Source organism: Bacidia gigantensis (genome assembly GCF_019456465.1).
Source record: "Bacidia gigantensis strain McMullin 20006 chromosome Unknown contig_295, whole genome shotgun sequence".
NCBI classification, from domain to species: Eukaryota; Fungi; Ascomycota; class Lecanoromycetes; order Lecanorales; family Ramalinaceae; genus Bacidia; species Bacidia gigantensis.
This window is the reverse complement of record NW_025408608.1, coordinates 1,390,537-1,406,360: the sequence shown is the minus strand read 5'-3', so window position 1 is coordinate 1,406,360 and position 15,824 is coordinate 1,390,537. Positions and strand designations below refer to the sequence as shown.

At 49.1% G+C, this 15,824-nt stretch overlaps 6 protein-coding genes across 6 annotated transcripts; 4 read left to right on the top strand and 2 right to left on the bottom strand.

Annotated features, from left to right (window-relative positions):
* Positions 1-32: 32 nt before the first annotated feature.
* Positions 33-638, top strand: KY384_008455 (uncharacterized protein; the record flags this gene model as incomplete). Its single annotated transcript, XM_044816944.1, has 2 exons — positions 33-291; positions 346-638. 2 exons carry the CDS (start codon positions 33-35, stop codon positions 636-638), a joined length of 552 nt encoding a protein of 183 aa, XP_044666309.1.
* Positions 639-2,401: 1,763 nt separating this feature from the next.
* On the bottom strand, positions 2,402-4,092 carry KY384_008454 (uncharacterized protein; the record flags this gene model as incomplete). Its single annotated transcript, XM_044816943.1, has 2 exons — positions 2,402-3,537; positions 3,591-4,092. 2 exons carry the CDS (start codon positions 4,090-4,092, stop codon positions 2,402-2,404), a joined length of 1,638 nt encoding a protein of 545 aa, XP_044666308.1.
* A 299-nt stretch (positions 4,093-4,391) lies between these two features.
* Positions 4,392-7,465, bottom strand: PRP16 (DEAH-box RNA helicase prp16; the record flags this gene model as incomplete). Its single annotated transcript, XM_044816942.1, has 2 exons — positions 4,392-4,670; positions 4,730-7,465. 2 exons carry the CDS (start codon positions 7,463-7,465, stop codon positions 4,392-4,394), a joined length of 3,015 nt encoding a protein of 1,004 aa, XP_044666307.1.
* Positions 7,466-7,665: 200 nt separating this feature from the next.
* KY384_008452 (uncharacterized protein) lies at positions 7,666-9,371 on the top strand (the record flags this gene model as incomplete). The annotated part of the gene is made up of 2 exons (XM_044816941.1): positions 7,666-7,904; positions 7,958-9,371. 2 exons carry the CDS (start codon positions 7,666-7,668, stop codon positions 9,369-9,371), a joined length of 1,653 nt encoding a protein of 550 aa, XP_044666306.1.
* A 1,057-nt stretch (positions 9,372-10,428) lies between these two features.
* Positions 10,429-11,166, top strand: KY384_008451 (uncharacterized protein; the record flags this gene model as incomplete). The annotated part of the gene is made up of 1 exon (XM_044816940.1): positions 10,429-11,166. The coding sequence occupies one exon, from the start codon at positions 10,429-10,431 to the stop codon at positions 11,164-11,166; it is 738 nt and encodes a 245-aa protein (XP_044666305.1).
* A 643-nt stretch (positions 11,167-11,809) lies between these two features.
* Positions 11,810-15,656, top strand: KY384_008450 (uncharacterized protein; the record flags this gene model as incomplete). The annotated part of the gene is made up of 4 exons (XM_044816939.1): positions 11,810-12,929; positions 12,984-14,146; positions 14,195-14,597; positions 14,653-15,656. The coding sequence occupies 4 exons, from the start codon at positions 11,810-11,812 to the stop codon at positions 15,654-15,656; spliced, it is 3,690 nt and encodes a 1,229-aa protein (XP_044666304.1).
* Positions 15,657-15,824: the final 168 nt, after the last annotated feature.

Genomic DNA, 15,824 nt, shown 5'->3' with positions numbered 1-15,824 from the left:
TCGATTCCTTTTCAAAGGTGATCGCGCCAGGAATGCGAACCGGCTGGATCACGGCGTCTGAGCAGGTTGTCGAACGTTTTGTTAGGCATAGCGAATGCAGCGTACAACAACCCGCGGGCCCATCTCAAATTATACTTTATAAGTTGTTGGAGGAGGCGTGGGGCCATGGTGGGTACCTTGACTGGCTCATCAATCTCCGACTCGAGTACACAAAACGTCGTGATACCATCCTGCATTCCTGCGAAAATCACTTACCTCGCCCGATAGCAAGTTGGGATGCTCCCATGGCAGGTATGTCTCGACACTTTGGATGTCTGCTAGCTTATTATATCTAACACGTCGTAGGTATGTTCCATTGGATTAAAGTCGATTGGACCAAGCACCCTGCCTATGGCTCCAAGCCGCTTCTAGAAATCGAAGATGATATTTTCAAGGCGACAGTAGAGAAAGGTGCTTTGCTAAGCAAGGGCAGCTGGTTTCGTGCCGAGCAAGGCCATCCTGGTCATGACATGTTTTTCCGGACCACCTTTGCTGCCGCTCCGGATGATCAGATCGATGAGGGTATTAGAAGGTTTGGTAGTGCCTTGCGAGAGGCTTTTGGCATATTGGAAAGTGCTACCAATGGAACGACGTCTTGAGAAGTGGAGATACCATTGAAAGATGAAGTTGACACGATATACGAAAGATTTGATCTGAGATACTGAGTACCTTAATATAGAGGAAGCTTACATTACAATGTGTGGGTGTGAACAAATAGACCGTGGTAAGCGCTGGTGTTGGGCAGGCAAATACATTAGAATAGTATACCCCAAATAGAGAATCAATAGACTGCATATTATACATTTCATGTCTTCTATTGATTTCGAGTCTTTTAATTGATGAAATTCACACAGAAAAAATGCAGTATCAAGCTCCCAACGACGAAATCCGCAAACGCTCTGTTTTCCAAATCTCATCAGCTTCATCCCCTGAAGGTTAAATGGGTCCCGGACTTACCGCTCATGACTCACGCTTCCAAAGAACTCCTTCTCATTTTCCGGATTCGTCTGGATCCTCAAACTGGCCGTGAGCACGAACTGACCCACGGTAGCCGAAAATCCTGATAGAAAAGCATTGAAAGGCTGGAATAGCAATCAGCCTTAGGATCCGAGATAGGTCATAGGTCAAAACAGCCTGCCAAGCGCAAAGAAAGGGAGACGAGGTAAACATACATAATTCCCAGCCACAATGCAATAAAGGAACTGTATCGCGCCCACAACAACGAGGAAGGCCATGAACACATCCAGCAATTTTGTCCGCTGAGAAGTCTTTTTAACATAATTGTCCCATAATGTTTGGAATACATGTTGGAGTGATTGATTGGAGTTGTGGCTTGATGATGATGAAGAATTTGATGAGCTGGAAGTGGATTTCGAGGGGGTAGAGGAGGGCGTGTTGGTTGACGAGGAGGGAGTTTTGGGGATTGGAGGGACGGAGGAGGCGGAGGAGGATATTTGAGAGCGTTTAGGCGCCATTGTGGGTGCTAGCTAGGGGATGCGATGGTAGGCGAGCTTGAAGGTGCAGAGAGTCTGGTTGGTAGATGTTAGATCGAGGAGAGTTGACTTTCGTCGACGTTGCGCTTTGGGAGTGCCAAGACTAGAGCTTTGGGCGGAAAGAGTCCGCTCGGTGAAACGTCATTTAGTGAGATGAACGTCCGAGTCAAAAGGTTGGGGTTGGCCCTAATTGATACAAGTCACCAACATGGCGAGCTTTTCCTTGTGTGAATCGTGGCTTCACAATGCTGACTTCACGGTAGCCTCCTGCAACATCAAATCCAACCGCCGAGAATGAAGCTTTTTTCCTTGCTCTCCTCACCGCAGGTGGAGGATTGACAGGCTTCATACGATCAGGCTCGATTCCATCCGTGGTTGCTGGTATGACCGTAGGGGCTCTGGTAAGTCAGAACGAGAGACTGATCTCTTTCCAGTCGTCAACCGCTGATTTCCAATGCCCAGTACGGATTCGGGGGTTCCGAATTCGTAATCGCCAACCATATGGGGTTGAAGCAGCACTACTGGCCAGCTTGGTATTGGCAGGAAGCAGTATTCCCCGAGCCATTCGCTCACAGAAACCTCTGCCTATTGGGTTGAGTATCATTGCGGCTTATGGCTTGTACCGATTCGGTTCAATTAGGTTCGGATAAAGCGGATGGCTGTTCAGATCTTTCCGTCAAGCACAAGTACAGGAAGATAGCAGATGGCATTGAAAAGCGACTATGAAGCTGAAAAATTTCGCATCATTTACTGACGTCTATGAATCTGATCGTACGCTTTTTGCTTCAGGTGGGTATCATATGCTTCTAACAACGCTGGAGGAATTTGAAAGTCTCATAATCCACGTTCGATACATCAAACACAAAACGTTAAGCATCTTCGGTATCAGAAATGCACTGAACGATCTCGTCTTCCTCCTCATTTAACAAATTACCGATATCCACACTATCCCGTAGGATTGCCCTTGCTCCGTCTTCATCCGTTTTCATATCGTCCATGACAAGCATCACTGCTAATTCAGGCGCCAGAACCGCTTGAACGTACCCAGATGGGCCGATCGCAGCGAGCAGACGATCATGACTCCCCAAGCGCCGCAGCTTTGATTGAAAGCGGTGGATGATGTCTTCGACAAATATCTTTGCTCCGCGAGATCCGTAATAGCCGGGCGACAAGCCCTCAAGCGCTCCTCCTTGCACGAGTGCTTGCTTCAGTGTCCTGTTCTTTCCGCTTTTAACGCTGTCTTCCAGCGCGTTGCGATAGAATGATGGTCTATCTCCCCGCAATAATTGCTCTATCTGAGGATGGTACGTGCTCATTCGGTCTTTCAAACGATCCCATTCGATTCGTGGATATCCACGCTCTTGCCATTCGGATCGTGCTGCATTGATCTTGTGGGCGGCGCAAAATCCTGCTTGTTCCTTTAGTGTCAGACGTCGAGCACCAGTATAGCCCTCAAAAAATATCCTGTCAACCAGCGTCTTACAAAGAGGGCATCGAGCTTTCGATGGCGAGTCAGGTGGAGAGCCTAAGCTTGATAATTGTGATGTTCCGGTGAGTGACGATGGATTGGGTTGCAACTTGGCGCTGCTTGAAACATCAATAGCATCATCTTGCATAATAGCGGCTTCACTGGATTCAAGAGGCCACCCTACAATCTGAATCTCGTTACAATCGATCTCTGTGCCATCACCCAATCTGGGAGTTGGATTTCCTTGGTCGTCCAGATGAAGTTTGGTCTTGGCGGTCTCTATCGCATCCTCCATATGGCTGTTTCGTGGCATTGCATTGATATCGGTGAGGCCAAAGGGTCGTGCTTTGCTGCGTGACGATCTTGTGTTCACTACCGAGCCACGAGCTTCGAAATGTGGCTTGCATTGGAGTGTCCGTTTATTGAAGGCTTTCTTTGAAGGTGCTGCATCTTGAGAAGTTGAGCGTTCCGAATCATTCCCTTGTAGGCTGGTTGGAACATGGAATTCTGGTTGGCTCTTGCATGCTGGTAATTTCACTGCACACGTTATTAGAATGTAGGAAAACCTCAAATGTGCGGAGATAGCTGACATTTGGAATGCCGTTTGAACTCGACTTTTGTATACTTTTCCTGTGATATGTTTCGTGGTGCTGCGTTCATCTGACTTTCACCGGTACCAGATTCTGTGTGAATATTTCTAGTTTGTTGACTCTGCGTGTTGCGATATATCTTTCTAGCCCGTTTCGAAGATTGACTGAATAACGCCATCATGTCATTTTCACCGTCCTCATTCTCCCTCTTTTTGCTGTTATTCTCACCCTCTTTTACATTATTTTGTGAGTCTATCACTGACTTCCTGACTCGGCGAAAGCGTTGGGACTTTGGCGAGCTTTCTGTTTTGATAGGTTGCTCTTGCTTTTTCTCACCGCTTTTAAACGTTGTATATTCGTCTTCTGAGCTCTCCGGAAGTGCATGCAATTCGTCATCATCTAGCTCCTTCTTCAAATTGAGTCGATGTTCATGTAGGCCGGTGTATGGTAGCTCTCTCGTAAGACCTATCTTCGGACGAAGTGGCTCTAGATTGAGTGCCATACTCTGGAATTTGCTCAGATATCATGGCGACATTGACTTAGCTGAGCTTTGTGTATCGAAGCAGTATTCTTTATTGAGATGCAATACTTCATTAGCTGCTCAGATATCCCGCAAGCAATCAACTATGCGGTCATGGCATTTAGGACGCTGGACGCGTCGAACGTGTGGAGCTTGGGCGGAGTCCCGCTTCTCCGCAGGGTATTCAAGTCGTTTTCATAGAGTACGACCTTAGATACCCCATTAACCTCTTGCGTCAGAAATAATAATGCATCCAGGAGTCTTGCAGTCTTTGAGATGCACTAAAACCCTCGGCCTATTCTAGGGGTAACCGGCCTTTTTACAACACCATTCGTACCCATCCTCTTCACAAATTTCGTGGTTGGCCCTCTCAAAGCCGGCGACACCTTGCCCGCTTCAGCCGCTGTGGCGGCGCGCTGTGCTTCACGCTGCTTGTCTTCTACCATCTTAGCTTCGATCTCCATTTTCCGGCTGAACTCGTGTTCGGTCACTCTCTTCTCGCGTGCTGAGAAACCTTTCTCCTTAATTGAGTAGAACACACCGCCAAGATCAGCCAACCACTACGTACAACCTATCAGTAAAGAGCGTTTTAGTACTTGAAGAATGAAGGATGACTAACCATCGGATCCACTGCCGTGACAGTAGACATGTATTCTTTACTAGTCAATATGAGTTCGTGATATACAACGTGATCGGGCAGGACCCCAAGGCCGTAGAGTGAACTTGTAGGATGAAGTTGGATGGTAACGCTAGTCCGCAGGTTAATGTACTCGCCGATTCCTTTGACTTTGGCTGCTTGGTGGTAGTAGCCCGAACAGATGCATTTGCGAATGACATCCCAGACTGTACCGCAGCTAGTCATCTCCATCTTCTGGATTTGCATGATATCGAAAAGCTGTTCTCTAATCTCCTTTGCTCGCCGCATCGCTTTAGGATGGAGAAAATGACGTACGCACCAGCCATCTGAGCACCCGTTAGCCCTCCATTGTGTATAGACGTGTAGTAATGTTAAGTGGTCGGATTCAGGTACGAAGAATTTCTCTCGTGCAGCGTCCGATTCTTCTTGCCTTTCTTTGGGCCGATAGTAGACACTGGGCACAGATAGCATGGACACAATAGTGAGCATCTCTTCGCTGCAACCATACTCTTCGGAAGTGATAATGAGCTTCGCTAGTGAAGGATCCATGGGGAAGGCGGTCATCTTTTTGCCCATATGAGTGAGGTCTCCAATGTTGTTCAGGGCGCCGAGAGCCCATAAATCGAAAAGAGAGGTTGTGATAGTGTCTTGCGGCGGAGGATCCATGAAGTCAAAGTCAAGTAGGTCTTTGACGCCAAGTGATTTCAGAAGGAGCACGGTATTCGCAAGGTTTGTACGTTGAATTTCAGGAATTGTTTGTATATAGAACTCATCTTTAAAGGCGCCTTCAGTGTACAAATGGTACGCCTTGCCTGGGCCAGTCCTGCCAGCGCGACCTTGTCGCTGCTGAGCATTTGCTTGTGAGATTGGGGTGATCTGTAGAGCGTCCATGCCCATCCGCGGGTTGTAGACCTTGAGCTTCGAGAATCCTGCATCAACAACATACATGATGCCATCAACTGTCAGACTTGTTTCTGCGATATTCGTGGCCACAACGACCTTGCGCACGCCAGGGGGCGCCCTATCGAAGATTTTGGCTTGCAAGTCCGCTGGCATCTGACTGTATATTGGCAAAATGCTCAGCTTTGGAGGATCATTGAGCAGTTTCAGCCGCTCCTCAACGAGCTCGCAAGTAATCTCAATGTCTTCTTGCCCAGTCATGAAGCAAAGAATGTCACCTGCTGGTTGCGAGACATGTATTGCGAGGATCTGTTTGACCGCACTGTCCACGTAGTCCTCGCATGGCGTTCGTGAAAATTGAATATCGACGGGGAAAGTTCGGCCTGGTATGAAGAACTCTGGTGCTCCTCCATAGAACCTTGAAAACCGATCAGAGTTCATTGTAGCTGAGGTCACGATGAGTTTCAAATCCGTTCGCCGGGCAAGAACCTTTTTGATCAATCCCATCAGCACGTCTGTATTCAGAGCTCTCTCGTGTGCTTCATCCATGATGATGCAAGAGTACCTGTCCAGATCTGGTTCATTAAGAGACTCCCGAAGAAGGACACCATCTGTCATGTATTTAATGACAGTCTCTCTGCTCGTACAGTCCTCGAAACGTATAGCGTATCCAACGAGACCTCCGAGTTTTACGTCCATTTCTTCGCTGACCCGTTTTGCCACACTCATTGCGGCCACACGTCTAGGTTGCGTGCAACCTATTAACCCATTCCTAGCATATCCGTCCTCATGAAGAAATTGAGTTAGTTGAGTGGTTTTCCCGGAACCCGTTTGCCCAACTACTATGGTCACCTGATTGTCACGCACAACGCGAAGTAGATCTTCTCGAACAGCAAAAGCTGGCAAAAATTCTCTTTGTTCTTGTAGCGTCTTACTCTTGCTGAAAACACTCTGTCCTTGACTCTTCTTCAAATGCTCAGAGAACTTGTTCCCACTTTTCGCATCCTCTTCGCCAGGAGCTGCGGCGGCACTATCACCCTCATCCCCCTTTACCCCCATAATGTTCCCCAAAGTACTTCCAGCCATATTAGTAGCTTCCTGTGCCTGCTTTTGCCTTTCCTTCTGTTGTCTCTTTTCTTTTACAACCTTGCTTCCCTTTCGACTAAACACCGCCATATCACTCTGTGGGTCTCTGATGGCAGGCACAGGGTCTAGTTGCTTTGTAAATATCTTCCGCCCATCCAGAAAAGGAGGTTTGATGTCATGGACTAGTAGATGCACTCTTGTAGCTTCTTCATCGTCTTCAAAGTCCTGTTCATGATCTCGTCGTTGCGCTACACCAGATGTGAGCATGCGGTTGACTTCCCATGCATCTACGTCTCGCTGCTTCTGAGCAGCTTTCGCGCTCACCCTTTTACCCAGCTTCCTTTGCTCTAGAGCTGCCTCTCGTTGGCGATCGAGCCAAGAGGCGTCCAAGCCAAATGGGTTGTGCGAGTCGTCACCCAGTGTAGTACCGAATTCATCCCCTCCATACCAGTCGCGGTCCAAGGCATTGGAGTCCTCGTCGTTTATGAAAGGCTCTGGACCGTCAAATTCCTCTTGGCGAGGCGTAGAAGCACTTCTGAAATCTCTGGGAGTAGAGGCGCGAGAAGCATGTCCATTTCCATCTGGCTGAAGGCGAGGGGTTTGACTCCTCTCGGATTTATTCTGAGTTGATTTTGGTGTCAACCGAGATATGTTGGCATTAGATGGTCTTGAAGGAACAGAAAACCGGTCCGAGTCGAGTTTCCGTCTCTTTGGACTGTATTCCCTTGACATGATTTGGACTTAGTGCGAGATGAACATGCAAGAAGGGCTGGCCGAAGATGGCCCGATTATTTAAGGTTTGCGCTTATCGATAAACATTTTAAGAAGAAACGCAAGGCTCTCTTGTGCACTTATAGCTATATCCCTTCTCCGTACAGCAGCGATCGCTTGCTCTGTGGCCTCCTCAGCTCAAGGATCGCCGAATTACTATCATGTCTATGATAACAGCTGTCACATGGGTGCCTCGAGGTGCAGCTGCGGCTTTCCCTACAAAATATGATGTTGACGAACAAGAATTGGCGAGAATTTCTAAGCTCGCAAAGTTGCAATTGGACGACGCCAAAGAGGATCTCGAAGATTCCAAGGCTCAAGGAGCTGTTGAGCAGGGTTCAAGCGTGAGCGGCGATTCGGAATCAGAGGATGCTGGAGTGAACATACCGCAATCGAAAATGTGAGTTGCTCTGTTCATATATACTACAATTTCGCCCTAATAGAGACTTACAGAGACGCAGACAGTGATCTAGCAGCATATGACTTGGACCACTATGATGATGATGATGAAGCGCCAGAGGTAGGTGGTAACTTGTCGATGCTTGGAAATGCACGATCACTAGCCTACTACGAGACAAATGAAGAGGACCCATATATCAAACTCACAGAAACTCAAGACGAGGATGATGAAGAACGAGAGGAGCTTCAAATACTTCCGACGGATAGTATGATCTTGGCCGCGAAAGTGGAAGATGAAGTACCGTATCTCGAGGTCTACGTATACGAAGACGAGGCAGACAATCTTTATGTTCATCACGACATTATGCTTCCAGCCATACCACTTTGCGTCGAGTGGCTAGACTTACCCGTGGGAAAAGGTATCACGAGTATGGACGACAACTCTCGAGGCAATTTTGCTGCCGTGGGGACGATGGATCCAGACATAGAATTGTGGGATCTTGACACAATCGATTCAATGTATCTTAATGCGATTCTGGGACAAGGTAATGATCATACCCGATCAGATCCCTCTCCAGAAGGAAAGAAGAAGAGGAAGCCCAAGAAGTCCAAGAAAGCTAACGACCAGTATCATGTCGATGCTGTTCTTGCGCTTGCTGCAAACAGGCAGCACCGGAATCTGCTGGCCTCTTCTTCGGCTGACAACACCATCAAATTGTGGGACCTGACATCGACTAAGTGCGCAAAATCTTACTCGTATCATACGGATAAGGTTTGCTCCATTGCATGGCATCCCCGAGAACCCACCGTTCTTCTTAGCGGAAGCTATGACCGAAGAGTAATAGCATCCGACCTGAGAGCAGCTGATGCAAATTCAGCAGCCTGGGGAGTCGAGAGCGACGTAGAGGCAGTTTTGTGGGATTCTCACGATCCTAATTATTTCTTTGTCACGACCGAGAAGGGCATTTTGCACATGAATGACATTCGAAATCGTCCAGCGAGGCCCGGAGAGAGTAAGTCTGTGTGGACTTTGCAGGCTCACGATGAGGCTGTCTCGAGCATCGATATCAACCCTGTCATTCCGGGCTTCGTGGCCACCGGATCGTCGGACAAGGAAGTGAAATTATGGAATGTACAGCCCACGGGTTGCAGTATGATTGTGTCTCGAAACGTCGGAGTGGGTAGAGTATTCTCTACCAAGTTCGGTCCCGACCCTGAAGTTGCATTTCGGCTGGGCGTTGCTGGTAGCAAAGGCAGCTTTCAGGTATGGGACACGTCGACCAACGGCGGTGTACGACGAGTTTTTGGGACTCGCGTGAGTCATTCAGCGAACACAGAGAAGATAGATCGGACGGTTGGAATGGCGGAAGACAGCAGTGATGATGAGGATCAAGGCGGGACAGAACCCGGAGGAGAAGACGGAATGGCAGGAAACGGGTGGGAGTCGGCTGACGATGACGAGCGTTGAGTCTTGAGCCTGGAGGAGACGATCTTTGCTCTTGTTGTTTCAAGTAGGTCGGAGTCTCGCCCTTCGGATCTTTTTATACCCTGAAACGACAGGATTCGGTTTCGGTTTCGGCAGCGAGTCTGCGCGTCGCACAATCTCAACACCAATTGTGACCGAGCATACGCCACTGCCAATGCAAAGCTCGCTGCAACAGTAACGACAGCGGCACCAGCATTACAACAATCCATTTTATCGCACATAGATGCGATATTGCACTGAAGATTGACCGGACTTCGGCCTCTAAGCGAGGAAGATCGTTTGGTCGTTCACAACAATAATAATAATGGCACCGGCCCCGGCATTTGTTCCCCATGCCCACGGCAGACCCAGCACCAGGGCAGCACCAGGGCAGCACCAGGCCAGGGCCGATTTTTGAAACCGTCAGCCTCCCCTGTTTGATTGGGGCAAAACGCTGGCTTGCTAGCAAATAGTCTGAAGCCAAATGACAAAATATTACTAGAGCATGTACATTACTGTAAGAATTGATGTATCCAGGGAAGCGTGCGAATCAGACCGGATGTGGCGCCCATTGAGCCGCGTTCCTGGGCCGGTAACTCCATAGATTTCCATCCGGTTTACATACCGAGCCACTTTACAGCTAAGGTCTCGGCTAAACTTGAAGGAGGCATAGCACCCAATTTCAGGGGCTCGACACCCCTCAACTTGGCCCTGCAGTGCAGACGCTCCACAGCAAGAGTTTCTAGCCCGTCGCTCACCGGTCGCTCCTTCACTTCCACACATTTCCCTCAGCGTTTTTGTCACCCTGAGCTGTACACTCCTTTTACGCGCCAGGGTTGCGACGTTCTCTACTTCTCACTCATTTCTTGCGATTCAACGGACTGTGTCCGCTGGCTATTTGTCACTCTTTTTCGCACGTCACCTCAAAACAACAACAACACCCTCCTTACATCCAAGGGTCTGGGGACCTTGCATCACCACCAACCACTTCACATCAGACGTCAACATCCCCAAAGATACTGACATCAAAGTAAACTCAATAATAGGCAGCATATCCAGAATGGAGCTGGCACGAGCTCTCACAAACCGCAGGAAGCAGGCCGCAGAGTTTTCCAGCGGAATGATGAACAGAGCGTCGAGCATGAGGTCCGGCCAAGGCACCATCAAACGGAGCGCCATCTCCTCGCCGTTGGAACTTGTCTCATCTACCAATGCTCTGGCGTACAATGCGCCAAATATCTACAGCTCATCCGACGAGTCTGACAACTCCATGTCCTTCTCCGGGTCGTCGCGTGCCACAACACCAGAGACCGAGTCTCCGAGCGCTCTTGAGCCCAACCATCTATCCATTTATTTCGCCTCAGGTCGCACTGCGTCCACTCGTCGCTCAAAGGACTCCATCGACAACCCAGGCCCTCAGATCCCCAAACGCGTTCCATCTCATACTAAGAGATCTCACCAAGCAGTCGCCGCTCGGAATCGTGCAGAGTCAGTATCGAGACAGCAGCCCCCAAATGCCATTCACGATATGTCACCTGCTACTTCACTCCGGAATGTCGACTCAATTACGAGCAAGCCAGAGGCGAATCATCCGTTCGGAGCCGAGTTAGCGCAAGTCACCGAGGTTGCTGAGGGCTTCGGTGCGACCGATGCTATCATTATGGACGAAGAAGAGCAGTACCTGATGTCGCATGGGCTTTGCAAATTCGGTGCCGACGACTATATCATGGAGGTGCAGGGCCTGTTCGGCGGAATCCACAACAATCCATTTAGCCCATTCTCGGCAGTTTGGCTTTGAGTAAAGATACCCCTGTTCACCAGGCTGGGGCAGGCTTCTGAGGTGGACTGCTGTGGTTCTTTTCACTTCTTGATTACATATTCATGAGCACTTTCCCCGTGCAGTGCGGGCTCTATCTACGAGGGGCTACGAAGACATGGAATTGGACGTCGATTGCGGAGATACCTGAAGATTTTGTGGCTCTTGCAAGTGGAGTTAGTCAGCTTTTGAACTCTTTCCCAACTATTTACGGTCTTTACATACTCTGTGTTTTCACATGCAATTTGATATTGAGTGAGAAACGGCGAGGAGTCTTGTGGGCATGGGATATCAGAATCGAGCAGCACGTTGTAGATAACGACATGCAACAAATTGAATCTAAACTTGCTTAATCTACGTACTGGTACGACTTGGTGCTTCACTGACGTGCGGCAAAGCTTCTTGTGACTTTCTTGCGAGCCTAGATCCCTTGCGAGCATAATCTTAATCGAAATGTTCAATCCCCCTCTCGAGCAAACATACACGACAGTGACTAGTGGTTTTGCGGGCAAGAGTGCGGAGTACCTTCGTCGTTGATTCCAAGACATCTTTCTTCCGCGCAAATCGTAAACAGAGTACATGCCACGCACATCGGTAGTCTACATGGGCATATATTTGCTCGACGATGACCAGTAGCGAGCCATCCTCGAAAGAGGATGAATCTCCTGCACCAAAGAGCCCCGCCAATGACACCGAGATCGGGCAAAAGTCCAACGACGAGCCAGAAACCCAACCAAACACTAGAGAGACCAACCAGCCACAGGAATCAAATCAAGAAGCGAAGACAGATGAATTTGGGCTGCCCGTGAAGAAGATAGGAAGGCGGTCCACAAGTGGTACTGAGCATACAACCGCGTCGGAAGATTCGGAATCGAAGGCACATGCGGGGACCGCCCCCCCACAAGAACCCATTCACAGGAGAGAGAAGAGCGGAGTAGATATTTATCAGGGATCCAATCATACCGATGAAGGCAAGACCTCGAGGCTACCTGCAACCGACGAGCCTTCGTCGCAGGTTATTGAGGTGCCTATAAAGGCATCTACAGAGCAGCCAGCGCAGGAACCGGAGTTGCTCAAGGGCAATGAGACTTCTGGATTACGTGATACTTCAATCGAAGAACCGCACAAGGTCTCGAGTACTGATGCATCTCGCCGGTCTACAACAGACAAGATTCTACACGGTCAGACTGGCTCGATATCAGGATGGTCACATCAAGCCTTAGCATCACAAAAGCCGGTAGAGGAAGAGAAAAAAGACAACGAAACATGGCAATCGATGCCCGCCTACGCCCAGTATGATCTCTATGACGATGATGGGCACCTACTTGCTAAGGAAGCCCCCGACTCAGACGAGGAAGCCAATGCCTATCATGGTACAGGCGGCGCAGGCAAAGGCTACACTCGTGTCCAAAATGATGAGGATGCACAGAGCGCTACAAGCATGGATGATAATACCGACTATCTGTTTAAGCAAGTCAAGGGAACTGACTTGTCCGCCGAGGACGACGAAGCAAGAGATCCATTAGCTCAACTGCAAGCGACTAAGGACCTGTTGACTGAGGGGCAGAGAATCGCTTATGTAGGTGTGACCAGGTTAGCCTTTGCAGAGATGGTCAAGGAACTTGAGGAAATGGACTCTACGAGGAAGACTAAGAAAGAGGTTCGCCTTGCCTTCGAGAGCATGAAAATGTGGAGTCAGAAAATGATGGTCAGGCTATATGCACATATGGACATTGACCAATCTGGTGAGTAGTCATCTCCGAGAGTCAGTAAATGAACGACACTGACGTTAGGGACAGAACAGGTCATGATCGAGCAATTGACCGAGCACGGAGTCCTTGCGGCAGATCTAACCCCTTTACTGATGCAAAATGCCAGAGTGAAGAACCCGATGGCCGACGAAGGCGAATCCACAGAGGATACTAAGAAGGAATCCAAGACTGGGCTCGAGGATGAATCCGAGGGCAAGGCCAAAGATACACCCGAAGCTGAGCCACAAGAGCAGTCTCAAAGCTCAGCCAACGGCAGTTCGAAAACGGACAGTATAGCACCAGCATCGTCGAAAGCTTCTCCTGAAATTACTGAAAAGCAGAAGATCCCTCTCAAGAGTCTCGGCCAGGGCAATGAGAGACACCCGTCAATAGATTCTTCACAGCTTCACAGTCATAGTGATCCTCCAAAGGATGAACCCTTACCACCATACAAAGAGCACGACCATGACGAACCATTCGAAGATGTTCGGGGTCCATCGCAACTTGGAAATAGTAAGAACATCGATATCGATCTTCGTTGGACTGTTTTATGTGACCTGTTCCTTGTGCTGCTCGCTGACTCGATCTACGATGCTCGATCAAGGACGCTGCTCGAACGAGTTGGCAAGTCTTTAGAAGTTTCTGGGCTTGACATTTGTCGATTCGAGAAAAGAGTTACAGAAGCACTTGAAATGCAAGAAGAAGCGGAGAAAGAGACCTGGGACGAGGCCGAGCATATCGAGGCTCGAAGGAAGTTGGCGCTAAAGCGAAGATACATGATGATGGGCATTGCTACTGTCGGAGGCAGTCTCGTGATCGGGCTGTCAGCTGGATTGCTTGCTCCGGTCATCGGTGCTGGTATGGCTGCAGGCTTTACTACCATTGGAGTTGCTGGAACGAGTGGTTTCCTGGCTGGCGCTGGAGGTACAGCTCTCATCACTTCTGCAGCGGTTGCTACTGGAGGCACAATTGCTGTGCGAGCCTCGGACCGACGGACAGGCGCCGTCAGTACGTTTGAATACCGACCGCTACACAACAACAAGCGGGTGAATCTGATAATCTCAGTATCAGGCTGGATGAATGGTAAGGTTGATGACGTTCGATTACCTTTCAGCACCGTCAACCCTGTAATGGGTGACATGTATTCAATACTGTGGGAGCCAGAGATGATGCAGAGTATGGGTCAAACAATCAACGTTCTTGCCTCTGAGGTAGGTCGAGCGCATTTACCGATTTGGGAGTTCTACTAATCCTCGCAGGCCCTTTCACAGACCGTTCAGCAAGTACTGGGTAGCACTATTCTCATTGCTCTGATGTCCGCTCTTCAATTGCCGATTGTCCTTACCAAGCTCTCATATTTTATCGACAACCCGTGGACGGTGTCAATGGCCCGCGCAAATGCAGCAGGCTTAATCCTTGCAGACTCCTTGATTGACCGCCATTTAGGAATGCGACCTGTCACTCTGGTAGGCTTTTCATTGGGTGCACGCGTGATCTTCTCGGCCATACGAGAACTTGCTAGGCGCGGAGCTTTCGGTATTGTCCACAATTGCTTTCTTTTTGGGTCCCCAATCGTTGCCAACCGGGATGAGTACATCCGCGTGAGGTCTATGATCTCGGGAAGATTCGTCAATGGCTATGCCTCGAACGATTGGATTCTTGGTAAGTTCAGAACTTTCAATCGATTGAATGCAGCCTACTTATACATGAAAACTAGGATATCTTTTCCGCGCCACAGCTGGAGGAGTGTGGAAAGTCGCAGGTTTAGCACCAGTAGCCAACATCCCTGGCCTCGAAAATATCAATTGTACCGAGCTAGTCAATGGACACATGGCCTACCGTGCCGCCATGCCCAAGCTTCTTCGGGAGAAGCTGAAATGGGACGTCGACAGCGACGAATTCACCGAAATCGAAGACCCTGACCCCGAAAATCACGACAAGCGCCAAAGAGAATTAATTCGTGAGCTCGAAGATGCTCGCACAGATGTGGCGCAAAAACCAGAGAAGAAACGCTTCGGCCTCTTCAAGCGCGGTAAACTAGCTAGAAAGAAGGGCTGGGAGACCTACGACGCATCCATGAAAGACGGTGGTGAGGATGACTTCAGTACTGCAGCCGCAGAAGGAGTAGGGGCGAACGTTCTATTTGACATTGAGGCAATCAAGCGGGAGCTAGAGAGTGAGCAAATTGATGTTCGAGAGATTGAGTCAACAATGCCGCCCATGAAGCTCAACGTCAATGGGTCATCTAAAAATGTGGATCACGATTCTCGCCCGAATGCGCACGAAACCCGCAGCTATGATGAGACAATGGTGTATGAGACTAGGCAGTCGAAGGCGGCATCATCAGCATCATCCTTACCAAATGGCAGAGATCAGAAGTTTAATCCCTTCAACAAGGGCTATGACGAGTACAATCTCTCTGGAGAAACCGTCAATGCTACTCAAAAAGCGGAGGAGCCAAAACTTTCCTTCGAGTCTCAACGACGTACGCCCTCACCTTTACCCTCGCCGCGATATAGAGGGCCAGATCAACAGGCCCCATCGCCGTTGAAGGACGCCCAGTCTAGCACACCACCTCCTAGACCCTCAATTCAGACAACGTTATCGAGTCCAGCGAGTGTAGGCATTGGAGGTGGACCTGTAAGCTTTGAGCATAATGCATGGCTCGATGAAGAGGACGATGACTTTGGAAAAGAACAGGAAGTCAAAATGACGTTTTGATTTTCCTTGTATGTATTACTTAGAGGGCTATCAGGATTTGGGAACACATATCTGATTGTAAGCAAAGCGCGGTGTTCAGGTGGCAAGAGGTTTCTCGCATTTGGTACACGGGAAGCGCCTAGGATCTAGAGAGGTGGTTTGATCGGCATATATTCTCAGCAGATGTCT